We start from the raw sequence: 18,223 nt of genomic DNA, 5'->3' as shown, positions 1-18,223 counted from the left end.
TCCAAAACTCAACGTGATGGAGCACAGCTCTGGATCCTTGGTTTTCAGGTATTCAGTTACACTTCTGGTACCTGCTTCCTAGTCTGCTAATACTTTTAATCTAGTGCTTTTATTTTTAGTTCCTCAAAATATGATAAATTTTCAAAATATTCAAAATTTCAAAATAATATGAGAAATTTTCAAAATATGAAAAATCCTCAAATATGAGAAGAAACTTCTTCACAGTGAGGGTGACAGAGCACTGGAACAGGCTGCCCAGGGAGGTTGTGGAGACCCCTTCTCTGGAGATTTTCAAGACCCGTCTGGATGCAGTCCTGAGTAACATGCTCTGGCATGCTCTGGGCAATCCTGCTTCGGCAGGGGAGTTGGACTAGATGATCTTTATGGTCCCTTCCAACTCTAAAAATTCAGTGAAATTCAGTGAAAAGAGGACTCAAATCCCCAGAACTCCCAAGCCTTCCAAGTGATGCTGGTTACGAGGCCGGAGCCATGCTCCTTCACCATGTTAGCCTAAATTCTTCACTTCCTACAGCTACAAGAGGAATGAGGTCTATGTTTTTGTGGGTAGGACAAATGCAAGTGTGAGCCACCAGCCACTGGGCTAAGACAGGAAATGAAGGCAGCCTTCCCTCTTCCAGAGAAAATTCTGTAATCCACTTTATAAACCCCATGGTCCATGTGGACCATATGATCCAAAGAGAATACTGGGCCATATTACTCATGTAGGTGAAGAGAGCTTCCTACAGAGATACACGTCAGGTGCTTAAACTGTAGAAGGTCAGACAAGTTTACACGCTTCTTAGGTGGGTACACACCGTGTAGGAAACCTGGGCACTTTAGGATGAATTCTGAATTGCAGTCCAGGCTGACCAGTGTTGCCCCTAGTTTATGACAGCTTATTGTATCGCGCTTGCATGATTTTATGGGGAGAGAAGCTGATTTTTTTCCCAAGTAGGCTCACATTGTTGTATAGTTACCTCTGCCTTGTTCACTTCAGGATTAGATTTCTCTTGAATCTCTTTTTGGTCACTCCTCCTGAACATCATTCATTTCCATCTACTTTTCCATCAGAAAGCAACATGCCTATGATTTATGATTGGCAGTGGCTCTCAGTTTCATCCTAGGGCCAACACAAAGCATTGTCCTTGTTTGATGATCTGAAATCTTGTCCCAGTAAATGCCTCTCTTCTCATGTCATCTCTTGAGTGTTGGCATTGGCTGCAGAAGAAGACCTAACATCTCTGGTTTTGGTGCAGGGAGAGATAGGTGCCTTTCTTTAAAAACTTCTAGTGAAGAGTTGTGATGGTGGAAATTGTTGTGTACACCCTGTGGTATGGTCTGGGGTAGACATCTCTGAGGAGTGTAGAGTCTGATCTGTTTAGAAAATGTGTTGGAAACCTAAGGAGGAGATAGGGAATTCCAAGCAGGAGTTAATAATAAATATCAGATCACTCCTTCACTCCTTCATTTCTGGAACTTTTTTTTTTTTTTTTTTTTAATCTGCTCTATGCTTTGAGTAAGACCTAAGGGCATTAATGAATGAAATAAATGTTCCGGTAATCCTGTCTGTTATTTGTCAACCATCTGAAACTGCAGATGAAAGACATGTTTGGGGCCAAAGTGAGTACACAATGCATATCTCGCCTATTTTTGCTATGCCAAGCATGAAGTTCAAATGAATGGATCATTGCAGCCATGCACAGCCCCAGTGAAACCAACTGTGCAGCTGTTTGCATGCAACAAGCTACAGGGTTAGGGCCACAAGTCCTGATTTGCACACAGTTGCACAGAGGTAACTTTGCACTGATGCATGGTTTCTTTTTACTTTTATTGCCTCTGAAGCAGAGATAATTGTCTTCCTTATTTCATTTACGTTGTAAACGCAAAGTTGCTTGTTATCTTCCAGTGCTGGCAGGATCCTAGCCCACAGCAATAAAATAAACAAATAATTTATTTTATGTCACTGTTTCTTTTTAAGGATTCCAGTCACCTGTAAGCATCTCATGCAACAGCCCATGTTTTATTAGTGTGATCTACCTTTCTTTCACTTGGGTTTCAAAGTCCACTTGCTAGACAGAGTCAGCAAATCCCTTTTTTCTACTGTCATAGGACACCTAAAATTTTCAGAACTCTGCAGAAATGTCTATGTGTGGAGAATGAGTACAGTTTTTTGGTGGTTTTTTTTGTTTGGTTGGTTTGGTTTTGGGTTTGGTTTTTGTTGTGTGTTTTTTTTTTCCTCTGAGATACTCCACTTTACATATTCTGATGGTTCATTCATTATTTTATTTGATATGAAGTCTTAGTCCTTTTCCTCCAGCTTTTCCTCTGTCGCTGGGACACAATAAGGTGTGGAAATGCTGTGCAATACTGACACCTGCCAATGTCTGTCTGGAGAGCACAGACCAACTTACCAGTGTCTCCTCATGACCTGACTCCTGCAGGGAGGAAAATCCTCTTGACTTAAGCAGTAGTTGGAGAAGACAGGCAGGAATGTTGGGGGTCTTCTGCCTTTTTCTCTTAAAAATTTTTTTTTTTCTTTAACTCGGGAAAATAAGAGTAGATAAGTCTTCCAAACCAAAAAGAAATACAGAATCATTGAAGCAAGATACATATGCACCCAATCATTTTAGTGATATATTACTTTGTCTAATGATTAACTTAAAATGCCATATAAGACTTTGCAATCCACAGTAAATCATTTGGTAAGAATGATTTAAATGTACTGCTGACTAATGTAAAACAGTCTAGTTTCCACACTCAGTTGGCTGCCAAACATTGTTTAAGAAAAAGGGGGGGGGCGTGATCCAAGTTGACATAAGTTATAGCAGATATAACGCTCCAATATAGTGGTGGTTTGCAGATTATTGGGTTTAAGAGATAGGAAGAAGATGACATATTAAGTATCATGAAGATTGCCAGGCCTATTTTCTGCCTTAATTAGGATGCTTTGCAACTCTACGTTTAATTCTCCTCAAGGCCTGCTTGGAAATGCCTTTATGACCATCTTATCTGCAGTCATACTGGAGAAGTGAAATGCTGGTTAATTTACTAACACAACAGCAAAATACAGAGGCTACTTCTATGATAGAGGCACGAGGTTGCTCTTAGTGTGATGACAGAGGAGTTAGTGTTTAAAAAACAATTAAATCAAGCATACTCTCTGCTGAAATGCTGAAGGAAACAAGGAGCAGGGATAGGAGACAAGTCAAGTGGATGCTTTGTTGAAGAGGGAGACTGGGAGCGGCCTGGGCTTAAGGAGCAATGAAGATATGAAATGCAGCAAGCAGTAGTAAAAAGTGAGTGTGAAGGAGACAAGTCTTTTCCTTTACATTTTTCTTTGAAAGAAAGGAGAAACCAAGGATCTGTAAGTACTGATTTTAATGTAGACAACAGCAGTTTCAGTGAAGTGCTTCCTATTCACTGTCTTGTAACAGATGTATTATTTCTGCTGTCACAATCAAAATATTCTAGAACGTAAGCCACTTCTGAATTGGTTGGCATGTTGTATCTTTTATCTTTCCTTAGACCAAGGTTATATCAGCACTACCAGTGGTGCAAGGAGGGAGGAGGGGGTCTGCTCCACAGCCACTGCAACACAATGCAGCGCAGCTGAAAATCCACTCTTAGTAGTCCAGCTGTAGCATCATGGGTGACCTGTTTGAATATTTACTCAGGTTTTCAAACAGTTAGTTCAGCCCTCGATGCTGCCCCTGCTGCATGATTGCTCATACCTGAGGCAACCAGGTCTAGCCTCGCTGGGTCTTCTGCCTCTTGTGCTGCAGCCACAGCAGGGCAGTGGATCCCAGCAATCTGGGTAGGGTGCCTGTGATCTCAGATCCCTTCTGTGTGCTGGAAAACATCTATTCCATGGTGCCTGCCTGCAAATAACACCCATACAGCTTTGCTCTTGTGTGAGGTATGACAGCATGTTCCCAGCAGAGGAATGACAGGGAAATTAGCTCATTCTGCACAGTCACTGTGCAGTCCCTACAGACCTCCCTCTCCATACCACCTCCTCCAGTGCTCCTTTTAAAAATACATCATGATCAAACGGGTGTAACTCTTCTAGATGTTGTGCAGAGAACAGCCTTTGTGAACTCAAGTGTTAATACACCAGACAGAATCAATGGGTTTACAGAAAAGCAGAGATTAACAGCATTGGGAACACTGCGCACAGGAGTATGAAAAGCAAGGCTATTCCCTAGGAAGTTAAAAAATTCATTTCATTCATATATTTTATGGCCTAGATGGCCACAAGTGACTAATAACTTCTGAATTAGTAGTTTTTCGAGTGCCTAGCTGTAACACCTTAAACCTATGTGGTTTTCAGAGAGTTATTAAGCATTTTCCAACAATCTGGTTGCTTTTAGGCAAAGGTACTCAAAAAGCAGATGCATCTAAAATTAGTGTTAGAAGGCAGACAGTGAAGAGGGTAGGAGGCATGTTAGGATATGTTTGAGAGTAGATGACATTGAAAGGGGAAGGAAGGTTTTGTGCAGCAGGAAACAAGCCAGTTTCAAGAAAATTATTAGACCTGTTTGGACCTACTTTCTCCTGCCATTATCACTGACCAACATCTGTATACCCAGGGGTAACTTACATCCCACATGGTGCAGTATCTAGTTCTGTGGAGTGTTAGCCCTCATGCTTACAAGTCAGAAGCCCCCAGCAAGACTTGTTTACCGTAAGGTTGGTTGTGGCTGTGGCTGGAGTAGCAGAGCAGAGCCCTGGAGAAGCAGAAGCAAATGCAACTCCACCTGCAATATCGAGAACTGTACTTGGACACAGGGACGAAGTACTAGGGCAGATCCAAAAGAGAAGACCTTTTCATCTGCTTTGGGCACTGCACAGCCACCTGATCAGGAGCTGAGGGTTAAAAGTCCCCTGCAAAGCTCCTGACTCACATACATGTTAGAACGTGAAATTGTCAGCAGAATTTTGGTGCCACTGCCTCTCTCCTTTCTCTTCCACCCTCTATTGGTGATGACACAGCAGAGCTCTGATCTTGGCTAGGCTAAAACTGGCCCATGACATCTGTTAGAACCTTGGAGGTCAGGAATTGGGCATCACCTCTGTATGCTACTCATGACTGTAGACAGATGGTATCCAGTGGGCATGCCAGCTTTCCCTGCAGCGCAAGAGCAGAGACCCTGTCTTCCACTCTGGAGCACCAGCTTGGCTCCCGGTGCTGGTGTCTTGGGTTCAGGGTCTGCAGCTGCCTCCCATACCGTCCCCCTAGTCCCTTTAAATCTTTTTTTGAACACTTCCATAGCTCTTGCCTCAAAAGAAAGACAGCTTCAAGGCTCCTCTTCTTGAAACTCTTGCCTGTCCTTTTCTGTCATTTCCTTTAATCCTGTGACTGAACCTGCCATATCCTCTAGCTGCAGAGGTTTGCCCTTTGAGGTCCTCTTTCCATCCCAGTGCATCCAGCACCTGTGATGCTCCTAAGCACTTGGCCTGTCCCAAGAGTAGTACTGCTGCTGAGGGAGAAAACCCTGCAAAAATGGCACTCTGGGCCTCAGCTTTTCTTTGGCTACCTTGGAAATTCTTGTCTGCTCAGCTGATAGCCTTGTTAGCTGTGACAAAATTAATGTGTAAAAGAGTCATATCCTGCATGCATGTGCACATCACTATTTCGTCTAAACAGCGACATCTCCTGACATCCGAGCTGCAGCTGTGTTAGTGGGTTACTACTCCAATAAAGTTGTTGTTGTTGTTACACACAGTAAATGGCCTCCCGAGGGCCACCCTTAACAAGAACCATGTCTGCTCCTGCGTTTCATTCAGTGCCAAGCATGCTGTCAGCACTTAACAGCTATTAATAATAACAGAAGGAATTACAAAGCTTCATGGGATAGAATAAAGCCTGCTTAAAGGCAGTTATTTGAGGGCTGTCCTACTTTGCTTGTACTCATACATCCAAACTGGATCTATTTAAGATGATAAAGTTAAAATTACCAACATAATGTAATTCCGAGTTTGAAGCTCTGCCAGACATTAACTGCTAAGGCTATTTCTATAAACAAAGTACACTTTCTAAAGGAACATTCACTTCAGCTTTTAACTGTGATTTCCTGGGGAAAACAGTTATGTTGGTGAAAACTCAAATATGCAGTTCATTCATACTTTAATTACAAATTGTTGATAAAAGCAGCAAAGATTTCTGTTTTGGGCATTTTCTGGCAGCTATTTGATTAAAACCGGTTTGAAGAGTTCATAATATTCTTTGGCTTCTATAGCTGGTTTCTAAATAGCAGCAAATACCTGATACAAAGATAATTATTTTTCAGCTGCATTGAGCCAATCTGGCATAACTGAGGGCAAGTGACGTTGTTTTAAATGGTTGTACCTAGGGAACCATGGCTGAATTTATTCCAATATTGCAGGTAATGAGCATCTTAGAAGTTTTCACACAGGACTGAAAAACGTATTGATGTATGAAGCATGAAAGGAAGTGTGCAATTTTCCACTTTTGATACAGAGGGATTTCTTTCAGTTCTCTGTGGCAGGTCAGGCAAAGTTAGTCATGCTGGTGAGAAGCAAAAGAGTTCTGCTGTTGAGGGAGATTGAATTAATCAGAATTACATGGTTCTTTAGTAAATGGAAGATGGAAAAATTATCTGTGAGAAACAAATTCTGATATATTTTTATTATACAATATAACTCATTAAACTGAACAATGAAAATAATTTGTTCTGATAAACAATGAAGAATAACATCAACTTCTGAAAAATATCAGTGCATACTTTTTTCCTAAGATTTCTATTCTTGTTTTTCCAGTCTTCAGTGACTCAATATAGGTGTATGTTAGTAAGTTAAATCAAGTTGTATGTATTTTAGGCATGCCTGCATGTGTATATCAACTACATAAACTCGTGCACCCCAAAATACTTTAAATGGACACGTGACTCGACTCTGCAGTCACATAATTTTCTGTTCTTGTTGCTCACACTGTGCATGTAACAACTAAAATATGTGTCCCAGTGCAGAAGCGAAGCATACAAGCAGAGATCGTCTTCTGCTTTCAGATCCTGTTATCATCTCTACGCCTTTGACAGTGAGTTCTTCAGGCCAGACTATTTCTCTTATATTTCCACATTGATTTTCATACACTGTTGAAACAATAGCAAAAAATAATAGCCCGATGAAAATTATTATAGTCAGTTCTTGTTGCTGGACGTATATAAAAGCACATGATGAATCTGGCAACCATAACATTTTTGTTAGTTGTTTATGGGGTCTAAGAAAAAAAGTCTCTGATTTACACTGCTCTGTGGCAGTTTAATGGTGTTGCTTGTTATGAAAAATTGAAGGACCTAATGCTCCCAACACCCATATAAGCAACTAAGTGCCAGATAAAATGAGCCTGAATTCATTAAGTTACACCTGCACCAACAATACTCAGGCTGATAACTCATTCTGATGATATTACAAGTGAATTATTATCCAGTTAGATCACAAACTTGGCTTTGATTATGAAGGCATGTTTATTCACATTAAGATTTCATTATTTGTTTGGAAGCAGGGGCATAGTTTTGCAGCTCATTTGGATTATTTTTTTTTACTAAACAGATGGAGGAGGGTTTGTTTTTTGTGAAAATAACAGAAAGGTAACATAAAATACTTGAATGTGTAACATAAAACTAAAACATTTTAGTAATGCTACCCTGTGGGTCACAACCTCCTGGTCTGTATGGCTAAGTAAACACTAAAGATTAACACATTTGTTTCTTGATTTTCATTAACCATCAATATTAAGTGCAACACCCGGAGTGTGGGCTGAGAAGGTAGACACATTTAAAACAGGTAGCATAATGTGTAGAAGGAGTTGTTTTTTTTTTTTTCCCTAGCTGTTACCTTGTTCTCTGTTTTCTGCCATGTTGGGTCTTACCCTCTCTTCTTGACTTTTTCCTACCTTCCATTAAAAGAAAGGCCAAATCCTAACTAATTTTAACATGGAGATTGAGCAATTTATGAAAGGGCTTGTGCATTTGCCTACCACAGCAGGAGCTGTGCAAATCTTTTCCACTTTGATGCTCCCAGGACTGATGCAGTCTCTCATCAATTGCCGCATTAGTCCAGTTCCCACTGACACTGCCCTACAGTAGGTGATTTTAACCAAGATATTCTACTCTTTGAGTGTGTGTGCTGGGGTTCATGTATATCTATGTTTGCGTATTCTTGTGCTTTGCACATCTATCTAGCCACTTTTTCAAACATAATCGAATTTATTAAGAAATGCAGTTCTAGGAGGAAATCTCAAACACATTTACTTGGAAGAGTCAAGAAATGATTTTTAACTGAACATTGTTTAGGAAGGTGTTCACTTGCATCATTCGGTGAGGGGAAAACCTTCCCATTTTTTTTCCCTCCCTGTCACTGATTTGTTGTGTTTGCTCTTTTTTTCCTTCCTTTCCTTCTCATTATAGAAGTAGAAGAATAGAAGCCATCCCCCACTGGCATTCTTGTAGTTCCCCATTTTTCTATCTTCCCACTTTTCTGGCTATTTATGCCTTTGCCCTGTGGCTTTCTTGAAGCTGGGTGGAATTTAATGTCACTAGAGTTAGGGGCAGGATTTGAGATGTGATTTGTACTGCAGCTTTTCTCTGTGTTCCTTCCTGTTCTTTCCCAGCATATCCAGGTTTTAACAGGCTGAAAAAAACCCACAAACATACAAGAAGCATTAGATATTTCATACTACTGCCTTTATTCATCCTATCAAGCTTTCCGTGCCTCTCAAGATTTGTTAGGTACAAATAAAGGCCACATTCAAGGATCTTAAAATACAAGAATAAAGTCCGTACCTGATGACACTGATTTGTAAAGGTGAAGCATGTGCATATTTGCACAGCTTTTATAGACATCACTGTGCTTATTCTCTCTGTGAAAAAAGATATCTGGTCAAAGCCCAACCCTGATGCAAAGGTGCTCTGTGCCCCTCTGGCAGCACAGCACAGTCTATGGGTGTCCCGATCAGTCCCCATCCAGCCAGCTCGGAGGGCAGGAGGAGCACGCAACTGCGTGTCTGCAAAAGACCATAAAGACATGGAAGACTCTATAGTAATGCAGAGTATTGGCACATCGCAAAACACTCAAGCACCTTTGATTTTGAGGGCAAAATCTGGGGAAGTGAAATATATAAGCCTTATTTGAGCAAATGTGGCAAAAATAATATTTATTTCCCCTCAATGTTTTATCAAGATTAGTAAAACCACAATGCTGATGGGTTACTTATATACAGATTTGGAGATATGTGACTTCACTATTTACAGGAATTTGTTTGTCTTTTTCTGTGCCTTTCCATGGAAGATTTTGCAGGGAATTGTTTTGTGGCAAATATCCTATTGCAATTCTACAGTTCTGAAGTCTTATAGTTTGTTCTCCTCCCTCCTTTAAGATGGCATAAGAGGCCAACTGACTATCTAAAGAATGTGGTTTCTGAAAACGATAATGAAAGTTATCATGATGCATATGCTGTGGCAACTGCTGTCCTGCTCTACATAAATGCAGAAGGTGGCATGTTAAATGGTGAAAAACAAGTGATGGCAAACAAGAACAGCAAAGAGGTGCAAACTGCAGCCTTCTCAAGCTGCCAGCTCTTCCCAGGCATCTGTGTGAGGCAAGGCTGTGTGAGCCCACCACGGCCATGTGTGGCAGGTGCCTGGGGACAGGAGGCCCTGACAAGCCGGTGTTGCCTTGAATGCTGGCATGGCCTATGGCTGGCTAAGTTTGGTTCCAGAGCAGCATTAAAACAAGAAGGGCACCCCAAGTGGTGTCTGTTAGCATGGAAGCCACCACCATTTTCTTGGTTACAAGTTTAAAATGCACACCTATTTCTTTTTTGGCAGTCACTGACTCAGACTGCATTATTGTTCATTATTTCCTTAGGTATGTCTTCAGGCTGACAAAGCCTGAAGCTTTACCTTAAAGCTAAGCTCTTGATAGTACTCGCTGAGCCATAAGTAAAGAGGAAGCTGCAGCTATGCAAAACACAAAAATATCAGGCCATCTGTCTGGGGCTATATAGTATGCCCTGTTCCCTGACTAGCCAGCACAGTGTCTTACATGTAGACTGGTGATTCACCTGCAAAAATAAACAAAAAGCATCCACTATCTCTTAAAAAAAATCTGACACAGGATAACCCAAACAGGGCAACAATAATATCATCCTAGGATTTTATAAAAGATGTACAGCAGCTACTCTGCTACAGCACGTCCCATGGTGTTTGCTAAATTGTGTGCGTAGCTGCAATCAATTGCTCATTAGAGTTGCCATGCATGGCACAGATACAAGCAAACATGGTATTACTGATTTCCCATTGACCCTGTGCTGTTATCACATGTGGGGTGAGGTTCAGGACGGCATTTTCTGACTGATCACATAAGCTAGGGAGCCGGTTTTTTGCCTGTGCCCTATGGAAAAACTTCTCCATCACTTTGCAAATATACTTCAGGAAGACAAAAGCCTGCTACATCTCACAATCAGACTTCATATAAATTTGGAGGTGTCGACACTGTGCCCTGAGATCTCTCAAAGTGACATCCATCTGTACTGGGAGAGTCTCTTCCATGAACTCACTGGTGTCACGAAGGTGAGGCAAGCTTCTCATGTAGGTCCATGTGGGTCTGCTTCACCACATGCAACTCCTGCAGCTGCTTTCAAGTCACCCCATGCCTGCAGGGCAATGAGTTTCTAAATCAGGTACTTTTAAAGAGACTACAGTCCCCACTTGCCTTCTGAGGCTTTGCATCACATCGCAGGTGTGAATAGTGTCTTTTGGACGAAACTGAATCAGAATCACAGAATCACAGAATGGTAGGGGTTGGAAGGGACCTTCAGAGATCACCTAGTCCAACCCCCCTGCCAAAGCAGGTTCACCTAGAGCAGGCTGGACAGGAATGCATCCAGGTGGGTTTTGAATATCTCCAGAGGAGACTCCACAACCTCTCTGGGCAGCCTGTTCCAGTGCTCTGTCACCCTCAAAGTGAAGAAGTTTTTCCTCATGTTGAGATGGACTTTTCTGCATTCCAGTTTGTGCCAGTTGTCCCTTGCCCTGTCGCTGGGCACCACTGAAAAGAGTCTGGCCCCATCCTCTTGACACCTGCCCTTTAGATATTTGTAAGCACCGATGACATCCCCTCTCTTCTCTTCTCCAGGCTAAACGGAATCAGGTGACTCAGCCTTTCCTCATAAGAGAGATGATCCAGTCCCTTGATCGTCTTTGTAGCCCTCTGCTGGATTCTCTCCAGTACTTTTCTGTCCATCTTGAACTGGAGAGCCCATAACTGGACAGAGAAAATATACCCTAGGAGAACAAGTTGTGTATTTCAATGGCTAATAAGCATTCAGTGCACAGGACCAAGCCTGATATAAACCTCTCCGACATGCAGTGAATGTGGACACCGGGCTCTCTGCACCTGCTGTTTCACTTTGCAGACCCACTCCTGCTGAGCAGCGCTGCTCAGCTAATGCAGGCTGAGCCCCTGAGATCCCACCTAGCTGTGCTGCAGGCTTCTCTGCCAGACACACTGGTGCACACTTAGGGATGGAGGGGCCATAGCGATGTTCAGCGTATCCTGCTGATGCCTATTTGCTCTGACAGCTAAAGTGGAGCCAATAATGATACTTGCAGCAGGCATGGATTATCTTACGTGCTATATGCAAACAGCGTGCCCTAGTTCTTCCCAAATGACCCTTGGACTCCTCCCTGCTCCTCCATGCAGGGAGATGTCCATTAGGTCACAGGTGTAAGGAAGAGGAGGAAGGGGCATGTCAGTACACCGTGCACCACCTCTCCACAAACCGAAGTCCTTCCCGATGTCCAGTCCTCCTGGGCATACTTCACTTCTTCGGTGCTTTCACTGGGTCTTCTGCCACAGGTACTTCTTTTTTTCCCCTTAGACAAGCCAAATCTCAGTTGTCTGGGACCTCAGGGTACTTTTTAATGGCGTCTTCAGAATCCGCCCAGGCGGAGGCGGCGGAGACAGGACCGGGCTGGGGACGGGACCGGGGCGAGAGCCCCGTCGCCATCCCTCGCCCATGCCGCGTCCCCGCCGGCCCCGCCAGCCGCCTCGGGACACTGCGGCGTCCCCTGGCGTCCCTCTCTGGAAAGGAACGAGCGCTACTTACAGGTTTTTAGGGTGGGTGTTTTGGGGTTTTGTTTGTTTGTTTTTGTTGTTGTTTTTTTTTTCTCTTCCCCCTGAGACCCCAATTTCCTAAATCCCGATTCAGCTTAAACATCTCTCTCTGAAGGATCTCAGCAGTACGACTGTCGAACACCCGCTTTCCACCTGGGCATGTATGTGAGGGCGCTTGCACAGGAGCATCAGTGGCAGAAGACAGGTACTCCTGGTGAAATTAGGCTTTTGTGAGAAAGTGCTGCAAGATCAAAGCGAAGCAAACCTTGACTCGTATATTTCTGCACTTCCTCACAGATACGGCAGCATGCATGTTAAAAAGCAGACGACAGATTTGAATTTTATCTGATAAGAAATTTGCACCCTGCAGCTGCATTTGGCATGTGGCATTTAGTGTTTTGAAATAGCTCCCTGATGTTAGAGCAGCTCCGTGCAGAATTTTTGTTGCAATGAACAGACTGTGCTCAGCTTCGTGTTGATAGACATGTCTCTCTACCAATTTTGTATCTTAGCCAGTTTATGGTCAAAATCTTGTAAATGGAGTTATACTAGGAAAAAAATCCCAGTAAAGTGTCGCATAGCTGAGTACTCACATGCAATATTCTTTCACTATGGCTAGAATTTGAGATTCATCTTACTATAATAAAGCATCATTCTGCAAGTCTGAAATAGCATTGCAGGCAATGTGGGAGAAGGTAATTTTGCTTAAAGAGCACTAGTTTAAATGAAAAGTGGATTGAGCAAAATTTCAAATACAGTATTCCAGGTGCTTTAAGGAGTTAATATAATCTAGCAGAGCTGTATCAGTTCACCTTGGCTGAAGGCCTGGCCAAATAAGTTTGTTCTTTCACTCATCACAGGGCAGAAAGAGATCATAATGCTGCGAGGTGAATACACGTGATGCTTGTTTCACTGAGGATACAGTAACAAAAGGAAAAACCTCTAAAGATAAAAAAAAATGTTAAAATAGAAAAAAAGAATGAAAGTAGAAGGGCAAAGGAAGAGGAGGAAGAAAAGCCTTCATACAATATTGCTCTATTATTAAAAACAATAGTCAGCTATCAGTACTGCAAGGAATTGTTGTCACACTGGAGCTTCTCAAATATCTGTGCAGCATGAAAAGACTCCTACAGAATTCAGGCAGTATTCCTCTGATGGGTCAAGATCATTTTAATACACAGTTATTTAAACTTATTTATTCAGCTTTCTCTCTAAAAAGAAACCCAGGGCTCTTTCAATGAACTTAGTGTTTACAGAAGTAAACTTTAAAACCAATATGGAGTTCACAGGGCAACCTTCTGGATTTCTCATATTTACTCTGACAGTATGAGTTGATGTCACAAAAGAAAAGCTATGATTACCCCATGAAACATGCTTATGCCATGTATTTGGGAAAAAAAACCAAAAACAAAACAGCAGCAGCAAAAGTCTGTAGTTTCTGACTGAAGGAATTTTCTTGTTGTGGGGGAGGGTGAGTGGGTAGAAATTTTGACCCTGGTCTTGCAATTGGATCCATCAAGCCTGACCTCTGTGCTCCTGCAGTGCTTGCTGGAGTCAGCAGAACTACGCACTAAGTGCAGGGATCTGTCCATGTGGAACTAACTGGGGATTTGGGACCTTCCAGTTTCCTGCTGTGGAGGGAGGATGAATTCACCTCCATGTAAATTCTGGAAGAGCAGCAAGAGATTTCCATAGGAGAACCTTGCATTTATTTTTAGACCTTCTGTTCTCTCACTCAATCCCGTAGAGATCATGCTGAACACAGAGTGCCTGCCTTTTTCCAACTACATGTGCCTACCTGCTAACACCAGGGCATTGCTGCTGAAAATCAGCATGACCCATATTCCTCTAGTGAGAAAAACCTCTCACATAGTTTGTAGTCACTTCCCAGTAGCTGCTGCTGCTGTTGCTAATCCATCTTTGAGTCAGTTTAAATGTTGTGTCCCAAATATGACTTCTGTCAGTGTCACATCCACTGTCGCGGAGCACAATGGTTGTCTTGTGCCCCATCAAAAATGCTGTATTTCTTGGGACTCTTTAAGTATAGAGGACAGGGAGGTCGGTGCACACCTGCAGCTCCAGGCAACTGGACAACGTTCTGAATGCATGTCTCCATCCAGAGCTACATCTTCTGATTGCTAGCGAGGCTGCATGGACACTCAGTGACTTCCAGCTCCCAGGTACATCCCCTACTGCCTGCCTGTGCTCAACTCTAGGCTTCTCCAGCCCTCAGGAATGAGATGATCAATGACATCAATCACAGATCAATGACGACTGGCGGGAGGTGAGACAGCTGTGTTGGCAAGTAAGAGAAAGTTCATACATTCCATAATGGATGCCTGCTTTTAGCTATGCTACTCCTGACCAGGCGACTGACCTGCAGGCACACCAGCAGCACACCACTTGGTTACTTTGGATTTTGACCATAGCCCTCTAGGTCATTTTGCGTGGTGCCTGCTCCAGCAGGTGTGGGCTGAAAACAGCTTTTGGTTTGAGCCCTTTGAGAGAGATAGGCAAAACTAATGGGATCCTGCATGGGGAGATCCTGACTTGTCCAGCTGTGTCAGGGCACTTTAGGCACACTCAAAAGCAGAACTTGAAGCATATGTGGAAATACAAAATAAAAATGAAAGGACTCATGGCATTCTCATAGCTCTGGAGATTAGACAGCTCATCAGCAAAGCTTTTTGGGATTGCAAGATTTTAGAGCTTATTCACCTCATCCTTTTTTAGATACAGCTGAAAATCCATTTGTGGATACAATGCCTGGAATGATGTTGATCTTGAAAGTCAAACTTGAACAAGAAACGTCACTGCAGTCTATAGTTGCTGAGATGCTCTGGGGGAACTTACTGCCTGAATTGTGGCCCTTAGACCCACATTCAGACAAGATGGGAACCTCAGGAGGAGTTCCACCACAGCTTTCCCACAGAGTGAGGGTGCAGCAGGGAGAGCCTTTAAAATTGGTAGGACCACATACCTCTGTTAAGGCTTCAGAATGGTGCCATTTTCTTTAACCTAGGACATTAACCGAGTAGCTGTTAGGACTCCTGGTGGGAGACGGTGCTTTGCATTCCATCAGGTGGGGAAGGGAACTGAATTTGATGCGTGTAGGATGTCTTAGAGGTCTGTGTGAAAATGGGCAGAGGCCACTATTCATATTTCCTCTGTTCTGGGATGCTTTGGTTCAAGCAGAGTGCTCCAAAAAACGTCTACAGGAATGGGCTGTATGGGTGAACCAAGCAGAGGAAGTCTAATCTGTAGATTGGACTTATTAATGAGTAAGATAGTCTAAGGAATCAGACAGAATTAAGACACTTAGGCACTTTCATGGATCAGACACTTGATCACTTTTGAAGTTTCCCAAGCAATCAAGAGGGAAAATATATCAAGAATAAATCAAGTGTTTTCTAATGATGCTGAATGTCCAGGAGCAATCATGACCTTCTACAAACACAGTGTGCATTCACAGTTCACACCGGTTTCAGCAAGTCTGAAAATCAGGCTTCTTCTTCTTCACCCTAATATGGATTTAGACACTTGAGTTTAATAGCTTTGTTATTAATAGTTTTGCTATTAAATAATTAATAGCTCTGCTATTAAACTGCATAGCAAAAGGCTAATGAATTTTGAGGGAGAAAAAGAAGGGATTGGTTAAATATCTTCAGTGATACTGAACTGCGTATCAGTACCAAGATCTTGCCCACACTTGCTTGTCATGCAGGTGTTTAAAGAAAAGATTCTTGAGGATTAAAAAGCTGGCATCTTTTAGAATAGTTGCCTGTCATCCATGGGTATTTTATGAAGACAGTGGATATATTTCCTCATAACGTGGAGGTGACAAGTCATCACAGGTGTAGTCTTCCAGCAGTTCTTCTGGCTCATTAGAACTGTCCTCTGACCTGAAAACAGGAAGAGGAGCAGGTGCAAAAAGAATTTAGCAAACACAAATCACACGAGTAAGCTGAATGCTGCATCCTGTCAGCCTTATCTGAACAAAGCACTTCCTGACTTTTTGAGAAAATGCTACAAGATGAAGCTTTACTGCGATTCAACTGTCTGCTGTGTTCCTTTTGTGAAGTATAAAAGTGTCAGGAGGTGACATTTGTTTTCACACTGCCTATGCCTGTCACACATGTTGCTGAGGATGTCAGCAGCTTTTCAGTCTTTGATAAATGAACTAAAAGTGACTTGTGTTCTAGGAAGGATATAATTCTGAGTAACTCCTATAATTAGAATATTTTCCCTTAGAGGAAAGAACTACATAAAATTATTTCATGTCTGATTAAAGCAGTTTCATACTGCTTCCTTACATCACTGATCTTGTTTATGCCCCCAGACTAGGAAAAGAGTAAGGGCTGTAAGTTTGCGTCAGTGGGAGAGGAGCGTGTTGTGACCAGGCATAATCAGGAGGGAGAGCATCTGGTACCAAACTGATTCCTGCATTGTTGTAAAAATGCTGTTTGTGCGCTGACTCGTGTGTTGTGATTGTGTTTGAGTGGAAGCCTCTGGCTGTACATACAATAACGTTCTGGTCAACAGTCTAAAGTTAGTAAGATAAGCATAAAAAAAATAAAATGGGCAGGAGCATATATACTAATATCTTCAAAAATAACAAGAGATTTAATAGACTGAAAATTGAAAGGGATTCATAAGTGAATTTAATTTGGATAAAAATGCTTTCCAGAAAAAGTGTATCTCCATAGTCTTTACTCAAGAAATAGTCCTAACAAAGAAAAAAAAAAAAAAAAAGTCTAAAGAAGGATAACACCCTGGACTAGCTTTTGTTTCCTTTGAAAACACACATAGCACCTGAAATACTCAGAAGCCTGTGTCCAAACACAGTAAGGCATTTCAGAAGATGTACCTCTGATTCCTGGCATTCTCTGCAGGATAAGTAGAGTAGTCCTCGTCTCCAGTAAAAGCCGGGTTATCCAGGGTGTAGGCAGGGCAGAAGTGAGCAGAGGCCGGGGTGGGAATTGGCGAGGTGCTGGAGGAAACGGTCCCGCAGCAGCTGAGGACTGGGTGAAGGTAGCTAGGACTCACAGCCATGCCTTCCTGGGCTGGGTAGCGCGGAGGGATGTACTGTACCACTGTGGCACCGTGAAAAGTTATCGGCTGGTTAATGCCAGTGAAGACAAAGGACTGTCCACTTGCAGTCTGGTCGAGGTCTGACGTATTTTCCTCTCTTTCTTTACAGGGCTTGCATGTCAGCATGTGAAATTTACAGACAGCAATCAGAATAAATGTCACCCCCACAGACAGCAGAATAGGCCCTAGTAACTGAGTCCACTCCAGGTGAGTAATGCCATCGTATTTTATCCACCCCATCACGGTGAAAGTGATCCCCACCAGTCCCAAAAACACACCTGAAAAGAGCAAAGTGGCGCCGGCTTTATCCCCATCTGACACCAGGACATCGGATCTGTTTGGCTGATAAGGAGTGACAGAAAAGACATTCAAGGAGAAATCTTCTACACTGTTGTTGTTCTGCTCCATTACTGAGTATAATGTACCGTCTGCCTCAAGAGGAAGGGAGCTTGTCGGGGACTCGGCAGAGCATTTAAAGTCGAAGGTTCAGGTTAGTTATACAAGAACTTTGTGCGTGTATGGTTAACAGAGTGCATCATGTGAAAGAATAAACTTTGCTTAGAAGAATAAAGGTCTGGGAAGTGAAGCCTGAAGCAACCACTAAAGACTTCTTGAATTACCACCATCACTTCCGAAATGGCTTCACCCTTGCATGGCTGCTTATCTCTTTGTTTATCCTCCTCTTTAATTTGGCACCCGCTGATACTTCCTTGCTGTGCCCATGGCAGATGGGAGAGAAAGGAAGCTGCAGCCACCGCGGTTTTTCCTAGGCTCCCTGCCAGCTGATGCCTCCAACATATGGACAGCATACGTTTAGTGAACAGCAGTGTGGCAACTCTCGTTCTCCTTGGGCCACCACTCCAGCAACCCAGATCTGTGGGAAAGTGCGTGGCCGTTGCCGGGACTGCTTTGCAGTGCTCTGAAGGGTGGCATTTATAGCCATGCCTGGACCTCTGGTGCAGCTTGTTCTGCAGTCCAGAGCTTCTGTGGTTTA

The 18,223-nt window shown here is 42.8% G+C and overlaps 1 protein-coding gene across 1 annotated transcript; it reads right to left on the bottom strand.

The window, feature by feature from the left end:
- Window positions 1-15,937: 15,937 nt before the first annotated feature.
- TMEM174 (transmembrane protein 174) lies at window positions 15,938-17,637 on the bottom strand. Its single transcript, XM_074166781.1, has 2 exons — window positions 17,006-17,637; window positions 15,938-16,040 (listed from the first exon to the last, which is right to left on the bottom strand). Exons 1-2 carry the CDS (start codon window positions 17,635-17,637, stop codon window positions 15,938-15,940), a joined length of 735 nt encoding a protein of 244 aa, XP_074022882.1.
- Window positions 17,638-18,223: the final 586 nt, after the last annotated feature.

Source organism: Numenius arquata, chromosome Z (genome assembly GCF_964106895.1).
Source record: "Numenius arquata chromosome Z, bNumArq3.hap1.1, whole genome shotgun sequence".
Lineage (NCBI taxonomy): Eukaryota > Metazoa > Chordata > Aves > Charadriiformes > Scolopacidae > Numenius > Numenius arquata.
Note: the sequence above shows the minus strand (reverse complement) of the source record. Positions and strands in the feature narration are given on the sequence as shown.